Raw genomic sequence first — 22,056 nt, forward strand, 5'->3', positions numbered from 1 at the left:
TTCATACCATGACTTCCTGTATAGACTGGAGAGTGGATGGTTTCTTGAAATCTCTACATACCATACGTTCTTATTTCTAAAAGGTGAAGAGAATTCAGTTTTCCTGATATGGTCCTTTACGACGCTGTGACTTCACTGCTGAGCTGAAGGTGTGAGTGGCGTGTTTGGGAAGGTGAATGAAGGTGATGTTCTCGCAGCTCCTCAGCGTTTTCTCAGAGAAAAGCCTAATTTAGGAGACTGACGCCCAGCCTGAACGTGCTGCAGTTCACACCAGCAGTGACCAAACCAGAGCTAACGGCCCAGTGCCGGGGAGGGGAGGGGGTCAGGCAGACCCCAGGCCTGTGGGGCGGCGTCCTGCGGAGTTCAGCATGTTCACTCACTTAACAAACTGATTCAACATAACATTGAAGTGTAAAGCGGTTTATGAGCTGTTATATCACTTTTCTGAAGTCGTACTGTTCCTGCTGAAGTGTATTAGTCAGTCGTCACTGTTTACTCGGTTCCACTGTAGCCAGTAACTTTCACAGTAGTCTGGAATCTCAGTTTTCAGTCTTGTTCCAGATAAATATATGAAATAACTGTAATCTGCTCATACTGAACAACTTCACAGGTTTCAGATAATCAGTAGGACACCCAGTGAAAATGGACAAATGTCCAGAATGATGAACAGAGCTGGAGAAGGTTCTACAGTGACTGAGAAAGCTATAGAACATAAATAATGAAGATCTAATAAAAAACATCCAGAATGAAGTTCTAATATCCAGAGTGAATTTCTAATAAAAGTAGCATCCAGAGTGAAGCTATCAATCAAATCAATCAACCTTCATTTAGCCTCGGAGATCATTAAGGGTGACCCTCATTTACATGTTGCTGAGTTGATACAGGAAAAATGGATTGATAATGTATAGGAACATATCAAATAATAAAAGTAAATTTAATAATAAAAATGACTCACATCAGGTAGGTATATAAAAATGAAACTCATAAAAAATAAAAACAGTAGAAAATATAAAACAATACTTAAAGCATAACTAAAACGTAAAAGTTAATAAAATCAAAAAGGTAAAAAAAAAAACAAAAGGAGGATAAGATCAAGAAACTAAAAGGAAACTAAAATGGATGAAAATGACTGAAACAATAATAAAATAATCATAATTAAAACAAGAATAAGAATATGAATAATAAATAAATGGAAAAATTAATGTCTAGAATGAATTTATAATAAAATTACCACCCAGAATAAAGTTCAAATTAAATTAACACCCAGAATAAAATTCTAATAAAAGTAATATTGAGAATGAAGCTCAAACAAAATGAACATCTAGAATGAAATTCTAATAAAATTGACATGCAGAATGCCTTGTGTTTCCAAAGTAGTGATCAAGCCAGTTTTATTATAAAACATTTAAATTCTAGTGTTCAGTTTCCAAAATTCAAATGGCAAATCAAAGACATTAGATATAATAATGTAAATGTTTTAATAATGTCTATTTCAAGATAATCCTTTTATATCTAATATTTGAAAATGCTGTTAATATAATCTAAATAATCACAAACATATTAACACAGTTCCTTTATTTGCATACTCTGCAGCCCCCGTCCAATAGCTGGTGGATTCATTTGCATATGCATTCCACATACCCAATAAATGCTGGTTTATTTGCATACAGCATGGCTCCCATCCAATACAAGGCTGGTTCAGTTGCATTCAGCCTGGCTCTTACCCATGGCCAGTTCATTTGCATAGTCCATCCCCACAGCCAATAGATGGCCGGTGCTTTTGGATACTCCGTGGCTTATATCCAGCAGATGGCCCCCAGCCAGAGCAGTGTGAGCTGAACAGGCTGCAGGAGAACAGTGAGTCTCTCTTCAGCTCTCTGGATTTGGATTTGAAATCATGAATCTGATACCCAGCTTGCTGCTATTCGCCTGCAAAGTTTTGGTAGTTTTCTGCACCACAGCCAAGTACAGCACGTTTGAGGAGGATGCTGCAGGCACAGAGATCGGAAACCTGGCCTTGGACCTGAGGCTGGACCCAGGAGAAGATCCAGAGACGTCCTTCCGGTTCATGCAGAAGAACAACCAGTCTGTGATCAACATGAGGCCGACCGATGGCCTGCTGACGGTGGGGGAGATCATAGATAGAGAGCGGCTGTGCCTCCGGACCTCCCCCTGCCTCATCACCTTCGACGTGGTGGCCTTCTCCAAGGAGAAGTTTCACCTTGTGCATGTGGAGATCGAGGTGAAGGACGTGAACGACCATGCGCCCCGCTTCCCACGCAACGAGACCAGAGTAGAGGTCTTGGAAAGTGCCAGTGTGGGCACGCGAATTCCGCTGGATGTTGCTGTGGACCAGGACGTGGGGGACAACTACATCCAGAGCTACCACATCTCCCACTCCAGCCACTTCATCATTGACACACGGACACGGGACGATGGCATCAGGCACGCTGAACTGGTGCTGGTGAAGAAGTTGGATCGCGAGCTGGATGACAGCTACATCCTGGATGTCACAGCGACAGACGGTGGAACTCCACCCAAGTCAGGCTCTATGACTGTTTATATGAGAGTGTTGGACTGCAATGACAACAGCCCCACCTTCGAGCACAGCTCCCTGAAAGTGGAGCTGTCTGAGGACTCAGCGATCGACGTCCGGGTACTGAAGGTGCACGCCTTCGACCCAGACGATGGCCTAAATGGACAGGTGGTGTATGGGTTTGCAGGAGGTCCTTCGTCTGAGGCTGCTAGGGTTTTCCACATCGACTCCGCCACGGGGGAGGTGACCCTCCAGGAGAAAGTAGACTATGAAAAACAGAGGACTTACGAGCTTCAAATCGAGGCCTCGGACCTGGGTGAGAACTCGGCCTCATCCACCTGTAGGGTTGTGGTGGATATTGTGGACATCAACGACAATGCTCCGGAGATTTCCATCAAGCCCATGACGTCCACAAGTGATGGCGTGGCCTACATCACAGAGGCGGCAGCACAAGAGAGCTTTGTGGCTCTCATCAGCACCACGGATCGTGACTCAGGACCCAACGGCTATGTCCGCACGAGCTTGCAAGGGCACCAGCACTTCAGGTTGCAGCAGGCCTACGGGGACACGTTCATGATCGTGACCACTGCAGCCTTGGACAGGGAGCAGATCGCAGAGTACAATCTCACGATAGTTGCAGAGGACTTGGGGTCACCACCTTTTAAAACAGTCAAGCAATACACAATTCGAATAAGTGACGAGAATGACAACGCGCCTCAGTTTAGTCAGACAGTTTATGACATTTCCGTGTCAGAAAATAACATTCCAGGCTCATATATAACCACGGTATCAGCACGTGATCTTGATGCTGGGAAAAATGGGAAAGTGCTATATAGTCTCGTTGATGGACAAGTACTGGACGACTCGCCTTTCTCAACATTTGTCTCGATAGACCCTCTTTCAGGATCTTTGTTCAGCCTGAGGTCCTTCGATTTCGAATCTCTGAGGGAAATAGAGTTCTCTGTTCAAGCTAGCGACAAAGGTTCCCCGCCTTTGTCCAGCGTCTCTTTAGTCCGAATCCGAGTTGTGGATGAAAATGACAACTTTCCCTATTTTACCTACCCTGAATTCAAAAATGATTCTGCTGATGTCCCACTGCCATCTAACTCTCCCTCCGGATTCCTCGCCCTGCGGGTCGCCGCCCAAGACGAGGACGACGGCGCCAACGGTGAGGTCACCTTCCGGATTGTGGAGGGCGACAAGAAACTCTTTTCCATCGACAAAAAGAGTGGGGCGATTGTTCTGAGACAAAAGATCACTGCTGCCTGCGGCGACACACTGCAAATCAAAGTATCTGTTTCCGATAACGGAAAAGCTCCTCTCTCCAGCACCGCCACCATCAGGTTCATCATTACAGACACAGCCTCTCCTGAAGAACAGGTGCTCATCCTGCTAAACTCTAAAGATGAAGAGTGTTTTGATGCCTGGACAGTGGTCTTTCTCGCTCTTGCTGGGGGCTGCGCTCTGCTGCTGGTAGCAATCGCTATTGTTACAGTGGCATGTAAACTCTGTCAGAGGAAAGGCCGCAGTACTCAGAGGAACACCGCCTGCGGTTTGTATGGATCGACCCCTTTTTCGATGCACTCCGCAGCGAACGCAGGAGCGTATGGCGGGACGAGAGTTTTTCTCAACAACGAGCGCGATGTGGCTCGCGAGTGCTTGTATGAAGATAAGAGCCTTGGCTCTGAAGAGAAGGTAAGTGTCATGCCAAGAAGAAAATTAAAAATGGAATATATTTTTATATGTTTTTCTTTGTTTTTTTCATACATAAATATTGCTGTCTACATTCAAGACGTTCTTAGAATAGACAGAATGGTTAAGGGATCAATATGAACTGCAGACAGTAGAAGCTGTAACAAAAAAAAAGGGTCTTATAGATAAAAAAGGTCTTGGCAGGTTCTCTAATGTAATTTAATTTTGTCTAATTTGAGCCAAAGCAGTGCATCGATTCTGACCCCAATATATAGACTGCATCTGAAAGCATGCCAAAAATTGTCGCCAATGTTCTTGGATCAACATATAAGGCTTTCAAAGATCAGGGACTTGCAAGTTTTGCAAGATGACCAAAATATGGTTACATGAATGTCTGGAGTTGCACTTCACCGTTTTCATGCAGCATTAATATCTGTGAAACCTTTGGAGAAACGGAATAAAAGTATTTTTTAGCTGACCATTTTGAAACTTCTCTGTCCACAGCTGTTCCTGCCCTGCAAACCTTTCCAACAAACAAATCTATGGCAAGATGAGAAGTACTGTCTACAAAAAAGGTGAGTCTTTGGTCAGGAGACTGTGGATACTCTTATATGACCACTGTGTAAGTGGCTGGACTCCACTGTAAGAGCAGAGTTAGAATACTTACAAAAAGCAGTGATGACTGAACACTGAATACACTGACCTAAATATATGCAGTTACATATTCAGTCACAACAAAAAATTCAGAGTACGTTTAGAATTGATCTGAATAAGACAGATAAACCTCTGCGGCCGTATTTTTCCACTGACAGTACTCTTTTATTTAAAAAAGGTCAGGAAAATTCAGGTTTCCATGAAATATTTTGTGAAACATCATTTGAATGAGGTCCATAATTCTTAAGTATTTTTATTTTTCATGAGTCTAGAACAACATGGGTGCTAAACCTATCAACAAACGTGTCCACTACTAAGGTTATTATTTGGTTTATCAGTCTACTCAGGCTTTAGCAGGAACTTCAGTGTTGGTAAAGGAGGCTTTTGTTGAGTTCCTCTTTAAAATTCGCCGAACGAACGTGTTTACTACATTTTAAAATAGTTAATTAACCCCTTAAAATCTCATATTTACATACTAAGGCTTGTTATTCAGTAACTACAGGGACTTCAATACAAACTATCTGAGCTAAATGATAAAACTTTGGGCCTGCTGGTGGGCCCTGGCCATTTACGGGGTTATCAGGCATTGATGGTGTTTCTTTTTTATTCAGAGGGTGAATTAATCTCCAAAATATTTAAAAAGTAACTTTATTCCAAATATGTATTCCCAATACTTGTATCCTGTTACAGGCCAACACTGTCTATGATGTAGCTCACAAGCCTGGATAAAAGAATGAATCCTAAATGCAGTTTTCTTAAAATGAGAATTCAGTGGTGTTGAAATTTATGCTAAGCCCTTGAAAATGTGACCTGGACTCTTCCAGCCCTGCAGCATGAATTTTACGATCAAACTGCTGGAAGTATTGATCAACAGAAATGGTTTTAGTGTAGGTTTTCATTCACTATGATGAGACCTTCATGGTAGAAAATGGAGCATATAACAGGTCATGAATCGTATCTGTAGCACGTTAGCCATGTGTCAGTGAATACTTCTCTCTGCTGGGGAACATCAATAATCAGATAATCTGACATGTCTGACTCTCCGCTCAGTGGCACCAGCAACACGGACCAGCTGAGCATGAAGGACAGCGGCAAAGGGGACAGCGATTTCAACGACAGCGATTCAGACATCAGCGGAGAAGGGCTTAAAAGGAACCTCACTACCTTCCAGCCGTGGGTCAAAGGTGCGTTCCTTTCACCTTGTGCAGATTACAGTCATCGCTGCTCTTGCTAATTGGCCTTTTTAGTGAGCGAGTCTTGCTGTTAAGTCTTCCTGAATGCTCCCATTCTCTGTTTCAGGTTCCTTTGTGGCGCACGAGTCCCCGGTGGCCGACTGGCAGGGGAGATACGGAGGTTCATCTTCTGGGGACGTTTATACAATAAGCTTCTCCCAGTCGCTCGTTCATAATAAAACTCATGCTAATCCTCATTCCTGGAAAGAGTCCTGCTACGGCACCAGCACTCTGAAAGCGAGGAACTCGGCCTTGACGTACTTGAGGACGGAAGCCTTGCCATCGTATGCGGCCCATCAAGCGGCTGCCGGCATCGACCAGCGGCTCGAACTCAATCCAGATGGGTTAGCGAACTCGACCGTGTCTGAAATTGCGACTACCTTTTAAGCGTCGGGGTCAACAAGCACAAGTTAAGCAGTGCTTAAAGTGCTCATTAATATTATACATTCATTTCTATGTAAATATCAGGTAATCAGGTGAATAAGCACTGAACAGTGTTCCCTCTAACATGCCGCCTGGCCCATTCTGAGCAGCTGACCAGTACAAAATACACAAATGGACAGTTGTTGCTGTAGCTCTGCCGCCAGCTCCAAGAATGGCCTACTTTTGTACATGTGAGCACAATGGGTGTAAATACTTTTTGCATTTTTATGTTTTGCTGTACTATATACAGAATACAGAAATGTCCATTTTCTGTGTCCCTAGTGTTTACAGATATATTACACTTAAAAAAACATGTTAGGGTTACAATTTATTTATATTTTAAAAAAATACATATTTTAACAATTACACTTTCTTGAGCCTCAATTTCAGCAATACTGGTTTTTAAATCAATTATCTAGAATTCCAAGCACCACAGAAGAGCTCGTCCCCACAGTCGTGTGTGAAGGCTGAGGCTATATTTTGAGGTAAAAAACACATTTTTCTGCAATTTTAACTACAATAATCTATACATGACTATGGAATATATAAATCAAATGTCATAAAGAAAACAAATGCCAAATAAATATTATAAAATATATAATGAAAGTTGTTGTCCCCAGGAGTCGTGTCACTGGTGTGACTGCCTAACAAAAAATCTCTTATTTTGAAATAAAAGTCACACTGATGACGTCACTTGACTTCCTTTTACCTGTTTTCTGAGGATCTATGAAGAAAAACTCATGGTGAGTCCACTGTGTTTTTCAGTTATCAGAGATTTTCTCATTTAGCTCATGATTTCATATGAAGCTTTTAGCTGAAGTCACTGGTGTGACCGACTTCATTCTGAGGTAACTGTGAAATAATAGAACACAAATGGATTAAATTCCATATTTTAGTGGATATTCCATGATTGACAACATGTGGTTTGATGCTCTGTAGCAGCTATTTTATAAAATGCATCTTTCATTTAAAATGTCTCTGGTGTTCCCTTTATTATGTGGAACACCAATGAGGATCAGTAACACCAGTGACTCCTATGGAGAGACAGAGAAGTGGACGTTTCTGTAGAATGACTCATATATACGATTGCTTGAGTTCTCCCTTTTTCCACTGTGTGTTTTAATACTGTTTACTCTCCTTCTTTGTTAATAGCTCAATAAACGGGCCACTTTAGCTAATATGGGGTTTCCCTCATTGTGGATATAGAGAGTTTTGTCACTTACAGATAAGTAAAAAAAAAAATCAATCATTCAAATGCTGGAATCCTGGAAGCTGAACTGTTTCAGTCTCGCAGAAATAAAGGATGAAGGTGATTAAAACTCCCTGCTGAGTTCAATCTCACAGACAAGCTCAAAGCCAGCCTGGCCCGAGAGGTGGTGAAATTGGATCAGGCGCACAGTGACACCCCCCACCCCCCACCAGAGCCCACTTTGGTGGACCTGGACACATGCTCCTACGCAGCATGCCGACCAGAGTGACCCAGATTATGCACACGGTCCATCAGACAGCTGCCAGCATCAGGACAGTGTTTTGGTGAATTTAGTGCAACTGATTTAGTTCACGGGTCCCGTTTCAGTACTTTTTAAAACACGGCCTCACTTCAACTCACTCAGGTGTGCATCACACCTACGGTTCACAGGTAATCACTTGCAAAACGAGGGGAGGAGTGAACAGCGAGGAGTGGACTATTCAAACAGAGCACACTCAGTCTTGGCTAGGTTAGCGTCAGTGAGCTAATCAGCTAACCGTGCAGACTTTGCAATGCAGAACATTTTTGAGATGCCTAAACGTACTGTACACTCTTAGAAAGATGGTGCTTCAATGGTTCTTTGGTAAGGGAAAACGCTTCTATATAGAACCATGAACACTCCGAGAACCCTTTGCAGGATTAAAGGGTTCTTTGCATCATGAAAGGGTTCTTTGGGTTGATGGAAAATATGCAGGAATGTGCTATAAACAGAAACGTTTTGAAAAAAAAGTTCTATATAGCACCCAAAAGGTTCTTTTATTGCTATAAGCTTGACACCCTAACAATAGTAAAACTCTTTTGGGTGCTATACAGAACCATTTTCAAAAAAGTTCTATATAGAACCATCTACAACACATTCTCCCATCCATCTGAAGAACCTTTTCTTTCTGTTCTGTGAGAGTTCACGGTTCTATGTAGAACCATTTTCTTTACCAAAGAACCCTTGAAGCACCATCTTTTTTAGGGGTGTACATACATTTGGTGAATAATTTCTTTGTCTGGCTATAAATTTGATTTATGAATTCCTTCATTTGAAACAGCAGCTAATTCTTGCAATTAACTGACCTGTATTATATAAGTTTGGGCAGAAAAATCACCAAATCTCTCCAGGACAACATCCCCCCCCCCACCATATAGGAGGCATTATTCAATTTGGACCCCTATTGGAACTTCTGTTGGAGTAAGTCTTCCTAAAGTGACATCAATTCAAGTTTTATCTGAAAAGTGTTGCTCTAGAGCCTGTAGCAGTATCTTTAATCACACTGAGCAGAGGCGCTGTGAAGGATAATCTCACACCCAAAGCTCCCATTTTAAGCGATAAATAGAATTCTGTGTCCAAACTCACAGGACTTTAATCCAATCATCACTCACACCCACTCAGACAACTCTGTAGATCTGCTCCAGATCCAAAGACACTTTTAGAAACATGGATTTTCTACAGTTTTTAATCTTTTTTTTAAGCTCCGGGCAGAACAATCACAAAATATGGCACAGTCATGTAAAGTAGTAAGAAAACTGCATGACTTTATAACATATTTGGATATTCATTTAAACAATGTTGATAAATAAAATGTGACAATGTGATATAATATGTCAAATTGAAATGAGGTCCATCCAATCAGGTGCTAATAATTAGAAAACTGTTAGAGAGAATCTAAACCTCAGATATCTGGTCTGGTTTGCTCTTTGCTGTTGGAGTGATTGTGTGGCATCATCATGCCTAGAGCAAAAGAGCTCTCTGAGGCCTTCAGAAAGAAGGCTGTAGACACCTCTGAGTTTGGGAAGGGGTTTAAGAAGATATTTCCAAAATATTGGAAATCAATCATTCCAGGGTCTGGAAGATCATCTACAAGTGGAGAAGATTTAAAACAACTGCCCACATGTCCAGGCCAGGCTACCCCAGCAAATCTAACCCTAGAGCAGGAAGCCTCTCAGAATGCCAAAATTAGAAACCATTCAAAAGAAATTGCACAAATTTTACCCATGTGAGTGGTGCACCAGAAGTAAGCTTTTTCTGTTTAACAAGAACATCAGGGCAAGACTAAAGTTTGCTAATGAATATGTAGACAAGGACCAGGACTTCTGGAACAAGTCTGACCACAGTTACAGAAGCCATATAAGGTGAAAACCAAAGAAAGCATTTGATCACAAGTACCTCATACCAACTGTGAAGCATGGCAGTGGCAGTGTTATGGTTGAGGCTGCTTTGCTGGCCAAGTTACAATCATAGAATCGACTTAATTGATTTAATTCTGTAATTTCGTACCAGAGAGTGCTTGAGAAGAATGTGAGGCCATCTGTGACAAAGTTCGAAGCTGAACAAGTGGACATTCCAACAGGATAATGATCCCAAACATACAAGTAAATCCACCAAAGAATGGCTCAAAAAGGAAGAAATCAAAGTTGTGGCAGTGAAAGCCCAGATGTCCCATTGAAATGCTGTGTGTGTGTGTGTGTGTGTGTGGGGGGGGGTGTTGAAATGGGCTGTGCATGAAAGAAACCCCTCAAACATTGCACAGTTGAAAGAATCCTGCATGAGAGAGTGGCCAACAATTTCTCCCAGTAGATATCAGAAACTGGAAGACACCTACATAAAGTGGTCTAAAGCCAATACCAGGGGTGTGTTTTCTTTTTTAAATAGGAAAATTATATATATATATATATATATTTTTTTTTAAATGGTTCTTAGAATTATGATATGGTTCTTTAGACTGATGGAGAATGTGTTGTATATGGTTCTATACAGCACCAAAAAGGGTTCTGATATTGTTACAAGCTTGACATCGATCTGAAGAACTATTTCATGATGTAAAGAACCCTTTAATCATGCAAAGGCTTCTTTGAATGTTCATGGTTTTATACAGGACCATTTCTTCACTAGGGAACCCTTGAAGAACCATCTTTTATAAGAGTGTACATAAACTTACGGAGTCAGAATTGATCACAGTGGTGGTGATAGGAACCAGATGTAATTGTGTGTGTGTGTGTGTGTGTGTGTGTATATATATATATATATATATATATATATATATATATATATATATTTATACACACACACACACACACACAGATAATTTTATAAATGGTTGCAAAGTCAAATTTACATTATTTTTGTGCTATTACATAACATTTATCTGTACCAGGGGTGCGCAACTCCAGTACTAGTACTGGTACTACTACTGGTATCCAGCACAGTTTGGTGATTTCACTGGTCAAACATACCTGATTCACCTCGTCAGTTAATTGCCAGGTTTATTGAGTGTGTTGGGAACCAAACTGTGCTGGACTCCGGTCCTCCTGGACTGGAGTTGTGCAAGCCTGACTTATACATACTGCTTAACTGATTATCAAATGCTGATATGTCCACATATGTAAATACGGAAACGTTTATGGGTTGTATTTAGTTTTTCACTCATTTGTCTCTTTAGACTCTATTTATAATAAGAATTCGTCTCTACATACAATAAATACTAAGCAACAAATGTATCACGATCCAGTGGCTCATAAATACAACATGTCATAGTTACGTTTAATTACCTCATATTCATTTAGGCATTATTAATTCAGTGCACCCTCACTGCTTGTTATGATGAAAGTGTAATGCCGTAGCCTTAAACTACAGCGCTGTGTTTTCAGAAAACACTTTTTTGTTGTTTTGCAACACATTGAATTTGAAATGAAACATGGATGATGTCGTTCAGCTTTAATACAGGAAGAATCACAGCTCTGTATGAACAGAGCCTCGGAGGAACAAATCTAAGTGGGTGCTCTAAATAAAGCTGTGCTGTTGTATTTGGTTATGAACCCTTTGTAGTTGTCTGGTTCAGATGCAAGTAAAGTCATTCTAGTGGTTCGATCTTAAGTGGTTCATTGTAGAGAAACTTAGATGTCTTTACAGTGGTGGTGATAGGAACCAGGGGTCGTCATGACTACAACACAAATATAGACATTTTATTTACTATCCAGAACCACCAGTGAACCTACACGAGTCTTCTGAGTTTATATGGAATGTTGATGATGGAAAATAGTGGAAAATCTGAAATAATAAGTTTTCTTTGGGGACTATTTTGCCTCACAGCGCCCTGCATGTATCCCTCCACCATGAGTGGAGTTTAAGTTCTCTAAACGATCATAAAACAGTGTCTCAGTCATCAGGCAGTGAATTCAGAACCATTTCATGTAGGAACTTTCTGTGTGGGAGCTTTTAGAGGTGGACGTCTGGTTCCTATCACCACCACTGTGAACAGTTCTGACTCGGTAAGTCTTAAAAAAGATGGTTCTTCAAGGGTTCTTTAGTGTAGAAATGGTTCTATATAAAACCATAAACATTCAAAGACGCCTTTGCATGATTAAAAAGGGTTCTTTGCATCATGAAATGGTTGTTCAGATTGATGGAGAATGTGCTGTAGATGGTTCTATATAGAACCTTTTTGAAAATGGTTCTATACAGCACCCAAAGGCATTCTTCTATTGTTGCAATGTCCAGCCATATCAGAACCCTTTTTGGTGCTATACAGAACCATATAAAACATTCTCCACCAATCTGAAGAGCCATTTTACAATGTTAAACACCATATAAGCATGCAAATGATTCTTTGTCTGTTCATGGTTCAGAACTATTGTCTTTACTAAAGAACCTTTGACAAACAGTCTCTAAGTGTGTAAAAGGGAGCATTTTACGCTCTGAATGACTTTGTTTACATCTAAACAATTTAATTATGCAAAATGAATGAAAAATAAATATAAATCCCCTTTAAACCTTTAGAAGTCTTGTTAATGTGTGGTGTTTCAGTTACATATACTGTGGAAACATGAATTCAGTGTTGCTGTGTATTAATACAAATATACCAGTGTAGCTCATCAAATAAGAGCAAAACTAATATTCATAATCATTAAAAAGTGGAAACTGTCGTCCACAGTGAACACAAATTCTTTCCGTTCTTAAATACAGTTCGTCCTTCTCAGTCCTGCTAAAGAACGAAACATGGCATGAGCGTTTACCCTCTGGGGTCCACGAACTCACCCGCGCGTCAAAAATCTGTTTGTGATGATCCAGCAAAGAAATCCAGTTCAAACACTTCCTGAATCTGCAGAGTCGCCCTTTCCATTCCATCTTATCTCGAGATCATACGAGACTCACATCCGGAGTTATGAGCCTATGAAGAGGGGCTGAGATATACGTCATCTGCCTCTCACCGTGTGGAACTGGTGGATTGGTGTGTCCGTCTACATTCTGTGTGAAACTGACCAACGGACACTCAGGAAATCACTAAGCACTGACCATCACGCCGGAAACCCTTCATTCTTCGTTCAGTCCACATCGGAGACACATGCAAGCTGTGTCCCAATTCAGGGACTGCGTCCTTCGGAGGCTGCATTTAAAGCTTGAGTCACTGCGGCGCGACTAGGCTGTCCCATTTCAAGGGCTCCTTCATATGTGGCCAAGAAATGTGTCCTTCTTTTCCATGGCAACGAAGGAACCAGTGGGTGGATCCTTCACCAGCCAACATGTCACGAGGTTCATTGTGTGCTGGCGAGGATTCGAGAGCGAACGGCGGCTGAGGAGACACTTTAAATGTAAGTAATGGGTTTAAACTGAGTCGAATAGCGAACGATACACATGTTTAAATAGGCCAATCTAATCAGTCTAAGATACATCACAGCAAAGCATCTCCGGCTCTATTAAATGAAAACTAAAGTCAAAGTTTCTGGCTCCATCTTTAAAGAACTTTAAAGAAACTTGACAGGAGCGGCGTTTCGTGACGCGACGGTAGGGGGGCAAAAAGCGGTGCTGTGACACAGACAGGCAATCCACCGTAGAGCAGACCGTCTCATTTTGGTTCAGGCAGGTCTACAAAGCCTTTAAAAGTACCACTTTTGTAGACTGCGTCCTTCGAAGGATGCAGCCCCTGAATTGGGACACGTGAAATGGCGTGCAGAGAGTTTACAGCTGCTGAAGCTGCTGCAGCGGTTTTGGAAAGTAGTGATGAAGATAACGGAGCATTTAGATATGAAACATATGAGGATCATGATATATGAAGAGGCTTTAGAGGAGAGTTTAAGAACAAATCGAGGCGATGCCTTCAGACCACAGAGGGTTAATAAAGGTACTCAGTGTGTTTAGAGTGTGTGGATCGCAGTGTTCAGCAGGATTCAGTGTTCAGTCTGACTGTGCTGAGGGTTGTTGTTTAATCAGTCGGAGCTCGGGCGAATCCTCCCGTCAGCACAGTGGAAACGTTTTATTCACGCTGCTCTCTGGGTTTTCCTCACGACTCTGTAAACGACAGGCGTAAACAGACAGACCACGGCGGCCTCAACACCATATTGATGACTTATCAAAAGCGATGGAGGATGACAGGTTTCCGATGAAATATGAGGGACGGCCTGCATTACGCGGTCGATGCTGTGTGGAGTGGCTCTATTTCAGCCTCTCTCTGTTGTTTCCTATCTAGGTCAGAGAACAGGACATTGATCGCAGACTTGTTGCTGTGAGGCACATTTATCTGCAGGGCTGAACAACAGGATGGATTTATGCATGAAAATGCACAGACAGGCAAGCATGCAAAGAACGCTGGGAAGAGTTTTCCAGTTGTGTATTTCTGATCGGATTGGTTAGAGAGGTGGAGCCTACAGCAGTGTGATAGAGCGTGTAATGATTAATGGGGAGTGTATTTATCACTGCTGTTGGAACAAAACCTCGTATCTCCATTTTTGTTGTTTTTCAAAAACAATACCTATTGTCCTTTACAATGTGTGTAAATTTCATGAAGAATGGACCAAAGAAACGACCCAAAATGACTTGGAAAAACTCTGGTTCCATTGACTTACATTAAAAGTAAAGTAGGTTTTTTCTTCTCCTGTAAAGTTACCATTTTGGAGATACGAGGTTTTGTTCCGACAACAGCGATATGCTCCCCGGGTTCTGTGTTCTCTGGGTTGTGTTTTTTTTTTTAGAGTCCTATGTTCCCAGGGTCCTACACTCATGAAAACTTGGTTCTCCATGGGTTCTTTAGTAAAGACAATAATTCTATGTAGAACCATGAACACTGTGTTCTTTTGTTTGATGTTCACAGGGTCCTCTGTTCTCAGGGTCTTATGTTCTCAGGGTCCTGTGTTCCCAGAGCTTTGTCTTCACAGAGTCTTATGTTCCCAAAGCTTTGTGTTTCCAGGGTCCTTTGTTCACGGGGTCCTACAGTCCTATGTTCCCAGGGTTCTATGTTCTCAGGATCCTATATTCCCAGAGCTTTGTGTTCCCAGAGTCCTCTGTTCTCAGGGTCCTATGTTCCCAGGGCTCTGTGCTCTCAGGGTCCTATGTTCCCAGGGTCCTGTGTTCCCAGGGCTGTCTGTTCTCAGGGTCCTGTGTTCCCAGGGCTCTGTGTTCTCAGGGTCCTACTTTCCCAGGGTCCTGTGTTCCCAGGGCTCTGTGTTCTCAGGGTCCTACATTCCCAGGGTCCTCTGTTCTCAGGGTCCTACAGTCCCAGAGTCCTATGTTCCCAGGGTTCTATGTTCTCTGGATCCTACGTTCCCAGGGCTCTGTGTTCTCAGGGTCCTACGTTCCCAGAGTCCTATGTTCTCAGGGTCCTATGTTCCCAGGGTCCTGTGTTTCCTTGGTTTCTTTTCTTCGGGTCCTATTTTTCCAGAGTACTCCAGGGTTCTATGTTCAGTTCTTTATATGATACAGGGTTCCTCAATAGAATGGCATTAAAGGAACCTATGCAAGGGTTCCCAAGGTCAATGTTAACATCATGGGGTCATCGAAGGTCACACATGGAGCAACTAGAACAGCGAGGAGCACATTGTTCAGTAGGAGCCCACGTTCCCTCAGCCAGGCTAGTCTCAGTGAGCTAATCAGCTGGTCTGTTGTGTGAATGTCTGGTTTAATGTCTGCTCTTCTTTCTGTTGTTGCTAATTGTGCAGCCCTCAGGTTGCTAATTAGCAAATTAGCAGAATAAAGCAACAAACGTTACACGCTATCAGGGATTCATCAGGGATCAGCGCTGAGGGCAAGTTGACGAGCATCAGTGCTGGAACCGAGGGGAGACGCTGCCGTTGAGGATGAGCTTGAAGTTAATTGTTAGCATGAAAGACGTCTTTGATAATGTTCTGCAATGTTGTTAACGTTGTGATGTTGGAATAAAATAATGACTGATTGTCAATGAAGAGATTCACATTCTGTAGTGGGAGGTGCTTTAATAAACATCACCATGTACATAAACACAATTTCAGATTTCATTTACTGCCCATGTCAGAATACACTGTAAAAATGGCTCATCAGTTCAACCTAAAACAAAGACTTCATGTGGAAAATAAATACTGTGAATAAATTATTCTTTCAATAAATGTAATTTTTGGAGTTGAATAAAACCAGTTCAGTTGTTTGTCACCACTTGAACACACTTTTACAGTGTTTGTGTGTTTGTAAATATATCAAAAGGTAGAGAAACTATTCTCTAGAATGGACGAAATGTGAATATAGTCCAAAAAATATGCAGATATAACTAAAACACTGAGGCATACTGCGCTTTTCTGTAATATTACACAATTTGTGAGCTGTGGCAAGACATTGCATGTGTAGGGAACCATAAAAAAGTTTTATTCTATGACAAATATAACCTAATTTAGAGTATCTGATCCATTATTTCATAGGAATGGCTGTAGCTATTCAAAACACATGGATATCCGAACTCATCTCAGTGTTCATGAAGCTTACTTTGAGTATCTGAAAAAGGGGCTGTGCTGTTTTTAGTAAAAAAAATAAATAGGTTGTTCAGTATCTTGTCATTTTAAATAGGTTTGGACAGAGTATGCAGTGGACGCACTTCTGTTTGAAGTCACAAAGTGTGTGTATGGAGTAAAGCGTCTGAAACCGTGTTAAACCTGCTCTGTGTAAGAAGGTAGTTTAGTATAACCACATCCAGCTCAGCAGGTTGCTCTGATAGCTAACAGGCTAAGAGGCATCCTTAACAACACTGACCCTCATGAGTGTTACATAAAAGAAGAGCACAGATTTGACCACCTTTAACGACTCTGAGCTCCTCTGTGTCCGATACATGAAACCTTCTTACGATGTAAGCGAAGATTTAAGCGTAAATGATGAATCAGCGTCAGTGCGTGAAATCAAGCGCCAGCCTACCAGCACTTCATTTGCATATCATTTGCATAAACACGCACCAATTCGTGCAGACGTTTTGGCAGAGAGCCAGTGGAACGACAGTCAGAGTCTGAGGTCTAGTCGTGAACGCACTGCTCCCCCTACTGACCAAACTTTATAGTGTTAAAATTACGATGGCTGGAATAAATAAAATGTGACAAACAAACCGTTTTATGAAGAGGGTGTAATGATGTGATTGTGTAGTGTGATTATTTAAAATAAGACAGCAGATTTAAATGCTGTGTTTGAGATGCTTCTGCACTAGCTGTGTTTTGTACTGTTTATTTTGTGGGTGGAGTCAGCAGTGTAAACAAAAGCACAGTGTAACGTCTTTAATTGGAAAAAGGAATCGTTGCTTAATGGCTCTGTGCACTAATTGTCAGTATTATTGTTATTTTCTATATTTATTCTTATTATTGGTGTTATAAATGATGTTTATAAGTCAGTTAATGGTTGGTTAATGTTACACATTATTGGCCCTACAAGGGAAATTTGTCATTTTCCTATCTAACTATGCCTGGTCTGAGAGCAGCACATCGTCAGCAGAGCAGCACCACCTGGAGTAGTGGAGGCGTAAGTGCACAACCAGGTATAACCTGGGATTTGAACCGAAAACCTTCTGGTCACTGGCTCACTTTGCCTATTTCTAGGCTACCAGCCACTCCAAGTTGAATTATTACACCCAAATTTGCATGCACTGCTACCAGACGCTGTTACGGGATGGCAGGGAGGCGGACCCAAGCGCAGAGGGGAAAACCCGTGAGAAAGGGTCTAAAATGAATTTTTTGAGGTGATGGAGTGTGAATTTGGTGATTGTGCACGTTGGAGTTGATGTGGCTCAGAGCCAGACTTGAACCCCAGATATACTGATTGGCGCTCCAAGGAGTTACTGCATCACCACCGCGAAGCACAGGCAGAAATGGGAAAAAACACCTCAACCAATGGGAAATAAAAAACGTTGGGAAAATGGCAAACAAAGTGGACGCTGAAAGCAGCTCAAACAAAGGCTGAGATAGAAAATCTGAAAATCTTTTGGAGCAAACACTTTTGTTTGGCTTGGAGCCGTTTCTTATTTAAGCCTTCTATTTGGTATTTAAGTAGTTTTGGGGCGATTTCTCTCTTTTGTTTTTCCAGCCCTCTTTTCTTTTCTTTTCTTTTCTTTTAAATACCCACCTGGGCTAAGTACCGTACCGGTCACCCCTCTACAGAGGTCTGACAAAGGGCTGCTGTTTGCCACAGCCTTAAGTAGAGGAGTCCACAGGTGTGCCAGGTTGGGCCTAATCAGCCTGAGGGCTTCTGGGAATTGGAGTTCCCTGAACTTGTGGTGCCACAGGCTGGACCCTTTCAGACGTAAGTTTGATCATACAGATCTATTGTTTTTTTTGATCGTACAGAGAGGCCAAAGATGAAACCGCTAAATTTTGAAACTGTTGGTGAAATTTGTGCGCCCTCAAACTTTGATGAACGGGCCATTGAGAATAAGTCTTAAAGTTCTGATATATTTCTTGAAGAATTTCCTGAATACATGCAAAACAAGGTAAAGCATATGTTATGAAGTCCTCGTTCATGTGGGGCTGTCATAAGTTGTATGAAAAGCAGAGCACTGTATAGTGATTCACCCAGAGATGCTAAGCAAAATTAGCATAATGCTACTGACATAAATTGGCCAAAAATGCTTTTTCAAAAGAAAAAATGCGTAATATTACAAAAGACCAGATGTTTCTGCAGAGTTTGAATCTAATTCTTATCTTAAACACTGCACCACTATTGGAGTGTGGCTTCAATAGTGCGCCCCCTATAGACACATACAGTCGTATGCTAAAGTTTGGTTTGACAATTAGTTTATTCCCTACGTGATATATCTATCTATCTATCTATCTATCTACCTATCTATATATATATATATATATATATATATAGATACTTAGACACACACACACACACACACACACATATACGTATATAAATATATATATATATATATATATATATATATATATATATATATATATATATGATGGGTTCCATACCACTGCCAGCTTTAATTCATTATCAACACTGTGACCTTCATAAGCCTGTATTTCTGCTTTAGTAGATTCATAACTTTACACAAACTGCCCAATGAACTGGAATCTGGGTCAGCTGAACCCATCTATGAGTTTACACAGGGTTGTGGCTGTTTTTGGCCTTTGGGTGTTGGAGATCAGGAGCTTTTGAAGGTCTCAGCTCATCAACACGAGCTGCAGTAAAACATCAGACTAGCGTGTTTCTATAAAGCTGCTGAAGCCGTGGCACGAGCAACGACTCCTTTAGTTGATTAAGATGATCAAACCACTCAGCAGAGCATCTGTACCGTACATAGTTGGCCCATTGGTTTTTATCACAACTTCAGAGACATCATCACCATCTCAAACATCTGCATTAATTACTGGAGCAGAATAAAATCCAAATCATTTGTCAACACTTTCAAACTCATAAAAACACCAGCGCTCTCGTAATCGAGTTCTCACCCGAGCAAACGAGTGAGGAGCCCGCAGAAAGAATCGATTGTAAAGATTTGTTTTATCTCTTCAGGCTCTTTTCCCATAAACCTATAAAGTTTCTCACAGTGTTTTCCTGAGTCGGGTCAATAGCACAGAGCTGCAGCTCTAACCAGGCTGTTTTCTAATAAATCTACACCCAGATTAGACAATTACGCAGTGTTACAATAAACACTGGAACATCTGCAGATTCTGTGTATGAGCTCATTTCAGAAACGCCTCCTGTGTAGCTCCATTTTTCTGGTGTACAGTTAGAGACTGTAGCTAATAAAGTGACCAGCAGTGAGTGGGAGAACAAGGTAGGCGTTTCTAATAAAGTGGCCAGTTAGTGGAAGCAGAAGGTGGGTGTTTCTAATAAAGTGGTCAGTTAGTGGAAGCACAAGGTGGGTGTTTCTAATAAAGTGGTCAGTTAGTGGAAGCACAAGGTGGGTGTTTCTAATAAAGTGGCCAGTGAGTGGAAGCGCAAGGTGGGTGTTTCTAATAAAGTGGCCAGTGAGTGGAAGCGCAAGGTGGGTGTTTCTAATAAAGTGGCCAGTTAGTGGAAGCACAAGGTAGGGTGTTTCTAATAAAGTGGCCAGTGAGTGGAAGCGCAAGGTGGGTGTTTCTAATAAAGTGGCCAGTTAGTGGAAGCACAAGGTAGGTGTTTCTAATAAAGTGTCCAATGAGTGGAAGCACAAGGTAGGTGTTTCTAATAAAGTGGCCAGTGAGTGGAAGCACAAGGTGGGTGTTTCTAATAAAGTGGCCAGTGAGTGGAAGCACAAGGTGGGTGTTTCTGATAAAGTGGCCAGTGAGTGGAAGCGCAAGGTAGGCGTTTCTAATAAAGTGGCCGGTGAGTGGAAGCACAAGGTGGGTGTTTCTGATAAAGTGGCCAGTGACTGGAAGCACAAGGTAGGCGTTTCTAATAAAGTGGCCGGTGAGTGGAAGCACAAGGTGGGTGTTTCTAATAAAGTGGCCGGTGAGTGGAAGCACAAGGTGGGTGTTTCTAATAAAGTGGCCAGTGAGTGGAAGCACAAGGTGGGTGTTTCTGATAAAGTGGCCGGTGAGTGGAAGCACAAGGTGGGTGTTTCTGATAAAGTGTCCAGTGGTACAGTGTATTTAAATATCTCCATGTTAAACCAGACTACTGTGAACCCTTTCATGGCTGATTAACAGTAAAGGCCACTGAATTAGTCCTATGCACAATACAGGATCACCCTGCCTCTGCAACCCCCCTCATCACCCCCCCACCCCTGAGTCTTTATCTGAACACCCCCAGCTCGTCCAAAAGCTCATGTTAAGAGCTTAATTAACCCCTGCCCTCCAATGTTATTCCATCAGAGCTCAGGGTCTTAAGCTCAGCATAATCCAACGCCCACCCCAACACTTACTTACTGGAATTAATGCCTCTTTGCTTCTGCGAGATGTTACAGCTTTAGGAGATGAGGCCTGAACAGGGCTCCTACGCGGAGGGGCTACCAACACATATCCATGAGAAATTCTCAGCTGTCTCACTCTGAACAGGTAAGACAGCTTTGTTCAGCCGATGTGCTCGTTTTATTTCAGGTGAATTCATTTTGGCTATAAAAGCGCTGATTGTGAAGAGTTAACGAGTAGAGCTAATTAGTCTTATATATTCTATGAGTTTATCACTGGATGAGTTCCAACTTTCCCAAAATGGATCCCAAAAAACTGAAGTTTTTTTATTGGCCCAAATTTAACAAAACTCTCAGACACTGTACTTAAGGTACCAAACTTACAGATGGTATGACTGCTAAACCTATCTTTGGATGTGATCTCTGGTCCACGTCTTTCTTTTGAGCCCCACATTAGTGCTTCTTTCCATCTCTGGAAGATTCCACGCCTTCCCAAAAAAATCTTCACCTTCACAATTTATTCAAATTTCAGTTAGATGTCTTCCTCTGCTTCTATCACCCCAAACCCTCTGTCAGCAACACTGGCCTCCCATCTTACTGCGTATTAAAGGAATGATCTGGCTTCTCCAGGCCTAGTTGATCAGTCAAAACATGTTCTGGTGCCCACATTTTCCTTCTTTTAGTTTGGAACTGGAGCTATGAGGCTAATGTTGCTAACACACACTAGAAATCAATAGTCACCCAAATGTTTTCTATATATGCATCACCAAAACTTCTCTCAACTCACTCAAGCCGCATCCAGGTCTTCATTAATGTGATTTAGGACACTCTGGGCTATATCTTGGACCCCTCATTAACCTTTTGGACCCCCTGAATGTCTCAAAATCAAAATTCTGGGTGGTTCCTTGATAATAAACTTATTATAAATAAATTATCATAATTAAAACTGAATTATTGTTAGGATTATGATTGTTATTCTTATTATCTTGACGTTATGCTGTCCAATAAGGTAAAACACGCTCAAATCCAGATTCAGTGAAGCTCATTGTTTATCTGCTTCCCCCACAATCAGCTTCTGTCTCTGGTGTTCTTAACCAATTAGAGCTGCAGCACTGCTCTGCCTCAGGGTGGCGCTGTAGCAGACCGGTTCACCCAGTTGGTCCTTCATAGTCTAGAAACTGTAACTCTGCCCGGATTCCTCTGAAAAACTTTCCAATGAGCTGCAGC

At 41.8% G+C, this 22,056-nt stretch overlaps 1 protein-coding gene across 1 annotated transcript; it reads left to right on the forward strand.

The window, feature by feature from the left end:
• The first annotated feature begins 1,897 nt into the window (after positions 1-1,897).
• Positions 1,898-6,501, forward strand: pcdh8 (protocadherin 8). Its single transcript, XM_036561984.1, has 4 exons — positions 1,898-4,231; positions 4,733-4,803; positions 5,933-6,066; positions 6,182-6,501. Exons 1-4 carry the CDS (start codon positions 1,898-1,900, stop codon positions 6,499-6,501), a joined length of 2,859 nt encoding a protein of 952 aa, XP_036417877.1.
• Positions 6,502-22,056: the final 15,555 nt, after the last annotated feature.

The sequence above is a fragment of the Colossoma macropomum genome, unplaced genomic scaffold (assembly GCF_904425465.1).
Source record: "Colossoma macropomum unplaced genomic scaffold, Colossoma_macropomum, whole genome shotgun sequence".
NCBI classification, from domain to species: Eukaryota; Metazoa; Chordata; class Actinopteri; order Characiformes; family Serrasalmidae; genus Colossoma; species Colossoma macropomum.